The 12,585-nt window shown below is 36.8% G+C and overlaps 2 protein-coding genes across 2 annotated transcripts; one reads left to right on the forward strand and one right to left on the reverse strand.

Moving 5' to 3' along the window:
- Nucleotides 708-5,694, forward strand: LOC105170553 (putative G3BP-like protein). Its single transcript, XM_011091355.2, has 10 exons — nucleotides 708-971; nucleotides 1,117-1,214; nucleotides 1,312-1,449; nucleotides 1,851-2,130; nucleotides 2,214-2,500; nucleotides 2,722-2,890; nucleotides 3,012-3,133; nucleotides 3,245-3,310; nucleotides 4,578-4,644; nucleotides 4,995-5,694. Exons 2-10 carry the CDS (start codon nucleotides 1,155-1,157, stop codon nucleotides 5,276-5,278), a joined length of 1,473 nt encoding a protein of 490 aa, XP_011089657.1. The 5' UTR covers nucleotides 708-971; nucleotides 1,117-1,154; the 3' UTR covers nucleotides 5,279-5,694.
- On the reverse strand, nucleotides 7,112-9,894 carry LOC105170554 (galacturonosyltransferase 8). The gene is made up of 3 exons (XM_011091358.2): nucleotides 9,613-9,894; nucleotides 7,923-9,176; nucleotides 7,112-7,736 (listed from the first exon to the last, which is right to left on the reverse strand). Exons 1-3 carry the CDS (start codon nucleotides 9,793-9,795, stop codon nucleotides 7,461-7,463), a joined length of 1,713 nt encoding a protein of 570 aa, XP_011089660.1. The 5' UTR covers nucleotides 9,796-9,894; the 3' UTR covers nucleotides 7,112-7,460.

The following is a 12,585-nucleotide window of genomic DNA, read 5'->3' on the forward strand; positions in this document are numbered from 1 at the left end:
TAATTATGAATTCTCCCTCGTTGTTTGAAAAATTACGAATATCCCCCTGATTTTAATGGTCGTCTAACAATTAACCTAATTCGTTAGGTTTTCATTCTTTTTTTATGGTAAACTGACCAAAATGCCATTTGAATTAAAAATTATTTTTTTATGGACTAAATGGATAGTTTTTTTTTTATAATTTTTAAAATTTTTTTCATCCATCCAATTCGATTTTTTTATAAGTTTTTAATAAAAAAATAAAACAATACAGTAATACGTCCATCAAAAAATTACATAATTTTATCAAATATTATGGGGTACTTGTAATTTTTCAAATAACGAGGAGTATTCATAATTATGCTAAACCTCAGAAGATCATTGTAATTTTTTCTTAAAATTAAACTATAATTTAAAAGTGAGGATGCATGCCGTACACTTATATGTTGGTGTGGCCTCATTGTACAATACTAAAGTATGATAGAAAATCCTTTATCGATCGGGAGATGATTGGAGAGGATAAATGAGAGAAAAATGAGAGACGAGGGTTCTCTTTAGTTGGAGGGAAGAATAAAAAAAGTACTTTTGGAGAAGGGTAATATTGACAAACAAATAAAAATCACTCTGGGAATAGTAAAATTTATCTGGCATGGTACCAGCCCTAATTTAAAATGGTACGGAAAATGAAACGAACTGCTCATATATATAGATTCCCTTGCGCCTATTCCCCTTCTTTCTGTCTCTCGTATATATAGTAAATCTCTGAGAAAACCCTTTTTTTTTCCCACGACTGCATCTGCTCCCCCGCCCTCGCGCCTCTCCGAGATCCACCGCTCCTCGCCCATATTCGCCTCTCGGACCCTAGATACCACCGCCGGAGCTGCGGAAATTCTCACCCAGATTTGAGGAATTTTTGGAAGTAGAGAGAGGAACAAACCAACAGCCGGTTTCTCTCTCGCGTTCTCTCTCAATCGGACACGATCCGCGTGCAGGTATGACTCGATCCGACCATTTGTTACCCGGGGAAAGATTATGTGTATGTACTTGTGGTAATAGGGGGGATGCGGGAAGATCTGTAGAGCTCTAGGGTTTATGTGCTGGCGAGAGAGTGATTGAACTTATATTTTATGTGGTTAGGGATTCGGTAGGTCTCTCAGTTAGATCGTTGATAAGTGATGGCGACGGCGACGGCAGTGGCTGCTGTGGCGGCTCAGCAGCCAGTTTCTGCACAAGTTGTGAGTTCTTTTTTTTATTTCTTCCTTTTATGGTAATTGGTGTATTGTGATTTAACTATTGATAATTCAACTTGGATTAATTTTGTTGGAACGTTAGGTTGGGAATGCATTCGCGCAGCAATACTATCACATCCTGCATCATTCACCAGGGCTGGTTTATCGGTTTTATCAGGATATCAGTAAGCTTGGTCGTCCGGAGGAGGATGGCTCCATGAGCATCACCACCTCTATGCAAGTAATCTATCTTTCTCACATGTCTGTTGTTGTCCGCAACTGACTTAAAGTACTTTAGTTGTTAGTTGATTTTAGGCACTCTCTGGGTTGGCTATCCGGTGAAGCTAATGGTAACATTACAAAAAGCTTAATTGCTTACTTGGTTGCATTTATATGGCAATGGAAAATAGACAAAAGCAAACATACCTATAAATTTTCTGTTTCTATTTGCTTTTGGTATGGTCTCCTGGAAAAATGCACGTTATCTTGCTTCTGTCTCGGATCCTCTAGGTTTGTAAATTCTGTGTGTCCGGCTGTTTGATAGCATACTATATTTCTTTGGTTGGCTTCTTTAAGCCATCAAAAGGAGTTGATTTGCAATGGAATTCTTTTATTTCTAAAGTATGTAATTTGACTATGCAGGCTATCAATGAGAAGATTGTTTCACTCAACTATGGGGACTTTAGAGCTGAGATTAAGTCAGTGGATGCACAAGAGTCATTTAATGGTGGAGTTCATGTTCTTGTAACTGGCTATCTGACAGGGAAAGACAACACAGTTCGCAATTTCACTCAAGCTTTCTTCCTTGCTCCACAAGACAGGGGCTACTTTGTTCTGAATGACATGTTTCGTTATGTGGATAATGTCACTCTCAACCCAGCTTTGGTCAGTGATGCTGTGGTGCCCACTGCTGCAGAGCCAAGTAACAAGATGTTTCTGTACTTTTTGGTTCTGTTGTCCTTTTCATTATTCTTTGAGTTGAAACTTTTATGTTATTGTTGCCAGCCCCGGCCCCTGCTCCTGCTCCTGCTCCTGTTCCTGTTCCTGCTCCTGTTTCAGCTCCAGTTCAAGCTCAATCCCAGGAGAATCATGTTTCTGAAGAGAGCACGCCATCTGCAGAGGAAGCCCTTGCAGGAGAAGTGTACAACCCACCTGAGAATGGAAATGTGCCAATTGCTGAAGAAGAAGTCCCAGTAGCTGAGGTTGTGGATGAGGTACAGGATGATGCACAGCTGGTGGTTGAATCCAGCGCCAAAATTGAAGAAGTGCCAAAGAAGTCATATGCTTCTATTGTGAGTGGCCATGATCAATTAAGAAATAAGCCTGCTGTGTCCTACAGCTAGGTGTAGGGCTTCTCTGTCTCTAGCATGAGTGTCTGCATGTGCTATCATGATCTGATAGCTGTTTGACCTATTTTCATCTATTCCCATATGCTTGTTATTAAGTAGGATAGGTGCAAGTTCTTTTCTTTCCCATTGTCATCCCATACCTTAAAGTCGTGGTATTATTTCAGGTGATGCATCTCAAGGAAACTGCTGCAAGTTTCTCCCCCCCTCCAGCAGCTCCTCGGAAAGCGCCAGTGAAGAGCATGGAGCATGTGAACTCTACTTTCGTGCCAGCAGCTGATGCACCAGTTTCCAGTTCAGATTCCGTTGATAATGAACATAACCAAGAGGGTGAAGGCATGATATTCTGAATCATCTGGCCTATATCTTCATATTGCCATTAACAGACTTTTTGTTTGTTTGATTGAAGTGCACTTTGTGGTATTTCACAAGCTAATGTGTTCTCTTGTTTGTGCAGCTGATGGTTACTCGATATATATAAAGGGCCTTCCGATGAATGCTACTGAAGCCTTACTAGAGGAAGTGTTTAAGAAATTTGGGACTATTAAGAATGACGGAATTCAAGTTAGAAGCAACAGAGTATGTTCTAGTCAATAACTTTTGTTAATTCCAGGGAGATGGTTGATTGCTTATTGTTCTATGGGTATTAAGAATTACACATTGAAACGAGGGAGTGTATTTTTGATGCAGCAACAAGGATTTTGTTTTGGATTTGTGGAATTTGAGGAGGCAAGTTCAGTGCAAAAAGCCCTTGAGGTATGTGCTGTTGTGCTTGGGTGCAAGATAAATAGGATAACCACCATACTTTCCAGGAAAATTTTATTTTAATTGTCCTAGGATATGAGTGGACATATGCTTCTGAGTTATATTGATAGTAACATCTGTTGGTGTATGTGTTTATACGATTTATTTCTAATTTGCTTTTGAGATCATCTGATGATGTACATCTGCCAGATTCTGGCCTGGGTAAAATTCTACCAGTAACCCGATGTGTGATGTTTTGTTATGTCAATTAGCTTAATCACTTCTAGCTTTTGGTTTAGTATACCTTTGTGTCTTGCATATATTTGTCAGAATTATACCCATGCCAAAAAGTTTTGCAGCCATGTCGGATGCATGTTAATATGAAATATAGTTTTATCTATATCTATATGCCAAATGAGGATACTTATAAACCATTTTTCAAATTTTGTCCTCATTCAGTGCACTTGGTGCTATAATTTATGATGCTATACCTTACTATGACTAGAGAATGCAGGTTGTCTTGATATTTGAAATCTTAGATATGAATCTGTTACCACGATGGTTGATATTATCATAGATGAGGAAAGAACTTTTATTAAAAACTTAGAAATGCATACATGAAATATAGAGGGGATGAGTTGAAATATCTTTATAAACTTGTGAGCATTTCCAACTTGGATTGGTACAAGTTGGAATCCTACAAAATAGTTTTCTCTTTGTGTGTCATAATGTGCACTCTACTAGATCACAAGGCATCCCGTATCTTACAAATATTGAGTTTTGATGAAGATGAATATGGAATCTACATGTGGAGATCTTGCTTTGGAGCTTCTCAATGTTGAGCAGATAGCCCATTTTTAGAATCGGTTCAGAGTTGAAAAGAATAATTAGAAAGGAAACTTTCAGAAGGCGACCTAACCTTGAATATTGACCAAATCAGCACAAAATTTGAAGTTACCTAGAGATATTCCTTGATGCATCTTTTTCTCTTTGATGTGAAAATGTTGCTTGGTATTGTTTTTTAACAATATTTTACTGCTGTTCTCATCTCTTGCTAAGTGATGTTTAAGATCAAACTTTGAATACAATTCAAGTTGCTCAACGGTAATCACAGTTTCAGCCTTGATCCCTTTTTTCCCATTGTTGGAAAACTTTGTTCCCTTTTTATTTTTTTCCACTTTCTTATGCTAATGCAGAATCTTGGTATTGTTGCCATGGAATATGATTCTCTAGGTCGTTTTTACTGTTCTGCACTATCACATTGTCCTCAATGTTTCAGGCTTCTCCAGTGGCAATTGGTGGGCGCCAAGCCTTTGTTGAAGAAAAGAGGTCTACTAATTCTCGAGGCAAGTGAACTCGGTTGGAAAATATATTATGTTACCTGTGATGCATGCTCATAGCACATGAGGAGAATGTCCAAAATTGTGTACCATAAAAATTTGTGCTCCATTATTGAAATGCCTCTGCGAGTTAGTCAGTAGAGTAACTTTAGCTGCAATTTGGAGAAAACATAAATCAAAATAAGAATGTGCATGTTGCAAAATGACAGGAATTTAGCTTTCTCTACTGCCTCATCTGTATGTAAACTGTTCTAATAATTCCTAATGCATGTCAATGTTCTAATCCTTGTGATATTTCGACTATATTTATTAATTTCTACTTTTGTCATGGTTTGTGTTTCTTTTGCATGCCACAGGAAACAATAGGGGAAGGTTCCAATCGGGAAGGGGATCTGGATTCAGAAATGAGGGAGTTAGAGGGCGTGGAAACTACGGAGGTGGCAGGGGTTACAACAGGGGTGATTTTGGTGGCAGGGGTGACTTTGGCAACAGGGGTGGGAACCGGGGAGGTTCATCAAACCGTGATGGATATCAAAGGTCAGAAAACGTCAATAGCAATGGAGGCCGTGTGAATCGAGCTGGTGGAATGGCCAATGGCAGTGCAAAGAATATGACACCTCGAGTTTCTGCCACTGCTTGAGGAAAGTTTAGCTTAGAGGTGGTCAGTGAGTTGTCTCGGTAGGCCTTTATTTTCTAGCTTTTGAAATCTCTAGTTATTTTTACCTGCTTGGAAATCTTTTTCGTTGGCAGTTCCATTGCAGCTTCGATGTCTGAAACTTTCATTGGCTCTTCTAACTAATTTCTTTCACATTTTTGCCATTTGTGGGTATAGTTTGATTGGTAGACAAGAATTGGTAGGTTTTCTTTGGTAGTATACGGGTGATGGCCAAGACCCCAGTGAAAGCAATTCTTGAGACATTTTTGGGGTTTCCTTTTGTATTTGACAAATTATTTTCTGGCCTGGTCACTCTTGATGTCTTTGACTGGAATTTCGTCCTCCTATTATTTACTCTCCCACATATCGGTTGCTGCTATAGAATTTTTCATTCTGCTCAACTATGAAGGATTCGCTGTTAGCTCTTTGGATGTCTAAACTGTGCAAGTTTATCATGCAGCTGGATCGAATGAAAAGGTGTTAGTAAGGTCCTTGAATAAGAAATACAGTCAAATGTGTACTATCTTCAATGAGGCAACTTTGGGTACCCAATATGTAAATAATGATGGGTGTTACACTAGGTCACTGGGACCTCAGATGCGTGAGTCCCTGGTCAGATTAGTTAGTTGGAACTCACATTTGCAGATCCCTCTTGTAACAAGTATGCATAGAATAACTTCTGAAGAATTGCAATACCCAGAGGGAGGGGACTCTTAAAGCTAAAGGAGGATTTTGACTGCCTAATAGTGTATCTCCATGGTAGCGGGGAAATGTTTATTGTGTGAGAAACAACGCTCAAGATGAAATCATCTAGCACAAAAGGTGGCATGTCATGGAAGATTGCACAATGCATTCCACTTTGTCTCAATCCCAATTATGTTGGAAAGCTACCAAGTCGTGTACAAACTGCACATTTGACTTTCCGGAGCTGAAACAAAATTGTCAATCAAATCTAGTGAACCACATCTACATTGTGAGGGAGGATTGGGCAATGCAGAGTTGGAACATGGATGGTCACACTCATTAAGGTATACGCATGCAGAAAATGTTTTGTTTTACTCCATGTTACAAACAAGCACACTTCTCCAAAGAATTATTCCAGCAACAATAATGATGCAATTGTTGTAGTTTCTGGTTCACTGACTTACCTTAAAACGAGCTACTGGAACACTAAATCGTTCATCCTGATGCTATCCTTGCAACTTACTATGTAGTCAAACTTGAAAACCTATACCATCTCCAAATGGAAAATAGGAGCATGGCCATGGTGGAAATGCATGGGATGCGATGATGCAGTATGGTTGTTCACCGTGTCATCCCATCCTTGGATTCACAACAATAGCGAATTCTGAAGAGAATTTTCAGGACTGAGACACACATGAATCTTTCATTCAAAAACATATTATTATCCTCTAACTAATTATATATTTTTGAATAAGAGGTCCATGTGAATCAAAATCATGTCAAATTTTCTCTCCAGCCAAGTATGCATTTCAAACTGTTTTTTGCAATTTGGGAGAAACTGAAATGTGAGGGAAGAGGATATTTATCTTACGGAAATTATAGGAAAGGGCCATATAAAAGGCTAAAAAATCTTTCTGAATTAGCAGATAGAAAATATAGAAGACTGGATTTAATTTTGTAACTCCAAAAGGATATACTTGAGTCAGGGTTCTGCACTTCCTATGTGCTAATCCTTGGCTATTGGAACTGATGACACGACTACCTCCGTAAAAGATGCAATGCCAGTAATTTCAATTGCAATGCAGTAATACCTCTAAAAATGACATGCACAAAACAAATTAATCAAGAACTTCAGAAGCGAAGTGAAAGGGACTGTTGCATAATTGGAAACGCTTGCAGGTCTAACATCCAGTAATGACAAACATTTGAATTTGGAAGGAACAAATTTTTTCTTATGTAATTAAAAAATCACATAATCAGCTTGCAGCCACCCTAAACTTAACGGTGAACATAATATAAACACAGGATGGAATCTATATTAATTCTTGAGGATGAATGCTTTGGAACTTAAATGGTAGGAAGTCTCTAGGTTAAATATGATCCCAAAATCTACGTGTAAGGAGCAGCTATAAGCCTCAAACATTCTTGAAGAACTAGCTTGGCCAATCCCACAAGCATAGGTTTCAATCCTGGACTTATTTATCTATAGACCAAAATTGCAGGCTTGCACATACTCATTTTCATAGTCAACGTACTTGGTCCAAAGTGGCCGGAACTGCGTAATAGCGATGTCAAGCCATGGCTTCATATTCCCGTTGAAGTGTATCACTGCAGCATTTTTAATCTCATCCATGCTTATGCTTGGATTATATCCAAGCCCCAACACATGCCAAGATTTATCTAGTGGCTTTGTTGTGGAGTAGTAAGTGATCAGACCTGGAGGCAACGTCCCTAATTTCCACAATGTTCGATTCTCATTCTGCAAAGAACAACACACACAAAATTAGCATAGCAAGAATTGGTATAGGGAAAAAAGAAACTGCAAGTTAGCTATGCATATGCAGTTAAGAAATGGACAGAAACCACTATGTGCAGATTACTGCAAAAAATAAGTATGACTTGCTACACAAAATGACATCTAGTGTCTTTAAGTATATATTCTCACCAAATTCTGCCAGTAGTGGTACTCTTCCGTGCACTTTTCCCTCCTCCAAGCATCCAAATCGAAGAAATTCATCCCATAAGCCCATGCGCATGCCTTGGGACTAAACTTTGCTTTGATCAGAGGATGGGAGAAATTCATATATTGTGCATACCGATGAAAAGATCCAAAGCATGTCTCCACAGCCCCATTCACCTTCCCATCCATATCGATCTTCCAGAGTCCAGTCAAATCCCTTTGAACCACTATATCATCATCCAAGAACAGAATTTTGTGCAACTTTGGATACATTTCAGGCAGATAGAACCTGAGATGATTCAATATTGATAAATACTTCGGGTTCCTGAACTTCATATTTGTTGTATCCTTTGTTGCATTCTCAAGCTTATTCTCGAAGTAGAACCGCTGTAACTGAGCAGACTCGAGCTGTTTCAGCACCGGAACATAAGAAGAGTTCAGGAATTTATAATCCTCAACAGCCTTCACTTCAATATGAGCACCACTATAGTCCCTCATCTTAAACATGACTTGCATTGCCCCCAGGTTCATCTTATCAGTTACAACATGGAACACATGCTTCCATGGCTCTTTTGTGTTTTTCACAGCTGAGTTTACCACAACAGAAGCAGCAATCACATTATCAGAGAAAATTGCATAATGATAAAGCTTTGGGTCCTCAATCTCTGGCTTAGGGGGATTCCCTTCATCTGAATACTTCTCAGGATTTGCAATTCTCTCTTCCATCAACCTCAAAGCCAAGCAATGCAAGCTCTTGGGAATAGACTTGGCAGCAATCAAGCTTGAGAAAGCACCCTGCTTCTTCGCTTTCGTTAGCTGTTCATTCAATGCAAAGATTGTATCTTTCAACTTATGAATTTTCAACTGATTATCGAAGGATTCTTTTGCCTCAGCAATCACTTGCCGTGTTAGCTTAATCCGTTCCTTCACCTCTTTCTCAAATCGTCTCAGCACTGACTCATCAATTGAATTTGCATCCGCATCAAACAGTGCCCGATAAGAAGGTTTTGAGATCAGATCGGTGTAATTTCGAGAGAGATCTGCAAAAATCCTAACAAGCTTTGAGTTTTCAAGCTTGAGTTTCCGGGCATAGGAAGCATAAGCTAACGCTAAGCCCCTGTGATCCTCTGCTTGTTTCCGGAGCTGATCCAGCCGTGGCCTCAGTGGATCTGACTTCAAAGCCAAAATTGATCGCCGCATAGATGCAGATTTGGATCCAGAAAAACTATAAGGAAAACCCTATATCATACATGACAAAGAACAGCAAATATAAGTACATTACTCAGACACAAGTGACAAGAAACTATACTAATGTAAATGGTGGCGTCAAATGCCAAAGATTAAGCTCCACAAGAGAATGTGATCTGATCATTAGACAGAAAAATTAACATAAATACGGCATTAATTGTACCAAAATGACGAAAAGGAAAACCACTTCAGGATCATCATAATAACCATAAATGCATCTATAAATACACGAAAACCTATACAGGCAATAACTATTATTCATAGTAACAAAAATTGCCAAACAAAATAATAATAATATTAACTACGCGCATTGCAATTTCTACACAAAATCCAAACCGACTAACTACAAACAAAAACCTAGAGAAATATAAAAATCCGAAGGCACCAACAAATCGAAAAAGCCCAAAAAACCAACAATGAAACTCACGAATTTGAGATCGGCGGGAGCAGAGGAGGCAGTGAAGAGAAACGAGAGAGAGAGGAATAGTGAAACGGCGATTGTCAGAAAGCCGGCGAAGGATCTGAAACCGAGCGTATTGAGGCGGAATGCGTGCCCGGAGACCCGATCCGGCGCCGCACTTCTGTGGATCCGACCCGAATTGAGAGCCATTGCCTCTCTTAGCACCGTGGAAGAGTGCGAGTAATTGAGTGAGAGTGGTAGCCTGAGATTTTAGAGATGGGGGTAGAAAAAAGTTGAGGGGAGAGGGATACCCTGTGGACGGCACAGTTTACATATCCTGCAGCTGTGTGCTTTACATGTATTGTACTATGGGCAAAGGTTATTTTTATGTCTTGAATGTACAGGCATGGTGCGAGGAAACGCGGTTGATGACGGTGCATGGGCCCCACTTTGGAGAGGGAACATGACGGTGGCCCGTTGTCGGCAGACTTAATTAAATTTTAAAAGATAATTACGTTTACACCCTCAATCTAGAACATATTTGCAAAAATTATTCTTATCTTTTCTATAATTACAAAATTTAGCCATAATAATATAAATAAATAAATAAAAGTAATTTATATAATAATATTAATATTTTTTAAAGTGTATGTGTGATTTTTAAAAATCAGAAATTATTTGTATATAATTCGATATTTTTTATGAATGTATATATAATTATTCAAAGTAAAAAATAATGTAAAAAGACCATAAATTATGGTGTAAATGTAATTATTCCTAATTTTAGTTATACCTAAAAAAAATAAACTTTATTATAATTAGAATATTGTATAATGACGAAATATCTTTTAACTTTAATTTAGTTTCAAGATTAATTTATTTTAACATAATGTATTTTTGAACATAGAATATTATGCTATTATAATATAATAACAAATAATGAAACGAGTAATAAAAAAATATTAAAATATATCACTTAATAAATTTGAAATTAAAGTAGATTCAGATATAAAGAGTGATATTTTTTAAAATAAATAAGAAAAAATACAACTTGAATCTAAATTTATAGAACATTATAGTTTGTACATTAGAGAATATGATAAACAAACACAATAAAGAAGAGTAAATTTTTATTACATTCAAGTTTTTAGAAGTCCATTCCAAAATCTTTTCTCTCTACTCTTATTCCAATAAGTTCCCATACTATAATTTTTTTTTTCAAAAATATAAATTTTTACGTAGAACTTTTTATACATTCAAATAAAATTATATCTAATCCGTATACTGATTCAATAGCACCACAAGATTAGAAGGATATTCGTGAAAGTCCTAAAATCATTTAAGAACTAAGCTATGAAAATAATGATTAACACCCCGATATTTAAATTTTTAAGAGAGTTATAATTACTTGACTGGTTGTTACCTAGTCTATCCAAAAATCTAGGGAGTAGTAACAAGTTGTTTGATTTGGTAGATCTTACTGATATATGAGAGTTAATTGGAGAATTTTTAAGGTGACATAGCCCGTAACATAAGGAATCTATCTGACGTGTCATCTCTATTGTTTATCAAAAAATCTTGCTAACTCAGACCCATTTTTAGTACCGATTATGCTAGTTTTATGAAAATATGAGTATGATACTTTTGATTTCAAAATTAGACCTGTTGGACTGACCAACGGGGCTCAATTCTCTATTCTGAGCCCTTCGAATAGCTGAAGGAAGTATCAATATCTAACAAACATAAAGATTAATCTTTATAGTAACTAACTTGGTTGTTCAGAAATTTTATTGTCATAATTATATATTTTTTTAATTGGCTAAGTTTTCCAATAACTATTTATTTATATACGTAATTTATTTATATGATGAGTTATTTATTTATCTTTTTTAATTTATCAAAAGTAATATAATAAAAATTCGAATTACAAATAAATATATATGGAGTGTGTTTCAATTATTAATTTAAATTGCAGGACATGATAGACTTTTCGTTGCCAGCTGCATTGATGGATATTGGGCTGAATTCTCAATCAGGCCTCAGGAGACGTCATATTATGATTTGGTCCCGATAGCTAATCAAGCTCGACTATTGCTTACATCCTGAGTCTTACAACAGATTGGACAGATTTTCAGCCTGGTCTATGGAAAAACATATATCACATCAATTTTAGTGGACGTAGTACTCTGTTTTTCTTTTTGACAGCATGTGGACATAGTACTGTTTACCAATATCTTCCATACATTAAATATGTAAATGGAATATCAGTTGATATTCACATGTGTTTCATATTATTGAAAAGAGTAACTTAAGTAGTTTATAAATTGTAAGGCCCTCCTAACACAATGTTTTTTAAGACAAAATAGTAAAATTATGAAGTAAAAGTAGATGTATTATAAAAACATTGATTGCATCACATGTCGCATTATTTGGGATGTCTATGGGAACAATGTCATATGCTCATCTTAAAACTTATCAATTGAGGGGTTGATGATTTTAATGCACACGCCCTACCATTTACAAATGAGAAGTTCACGTGACTCATAAGTAAGCAAGATCCCCTCTTCCAAGGTTGAGGTTTTTTAAAATAAAATCGTCAAACATATATAAAATAGAATAGAGAATTTCAGATATAAAATACCAATCACATCACACCATCACCGTTGCATTTTTCACCTAATACCTAAACATATACTTTGTTTCTTCATCTTCATAAGTTGAAACCAAGACGAAAAATAAAATACAAATTGGGAGAAATCTTGCTGACAAGAAGTAAAATTCTAGAACATAATAGGGATATATTGTTAGTAAATAAAAAACAAATTAGAGTAGTGGGGTTCTTTATAAAATTAAATAAAAAAACAATTACACAAAGACGTATGTGTTGAGGACTTAAGGGGAGAAGATGCACAAATATTTTTGGTGAAGAGAATTTGCACGAAAAATCAAATCAGTTAAACCAAACATAAAACATTTTCTCTTAAGCTAAACGATGAAGAC

The sequence above is a fragment of the Sesamum indicum genome, linkage group LG9 (genome assembly GCF_000512975.1).
Source record: "Sesamum indicum cultivar Zhongzhi No. 13 linkage group LG9, S_indicum_v1.0, whole genome shotgun sequence".
Classification (NCBI taxonomy): Eukaryota; Viridiplantae; Streptophyta; class Magnoliopsida; order Lamiales; family Pedaliaceae; genus Sesamum; species Sesamum indicum.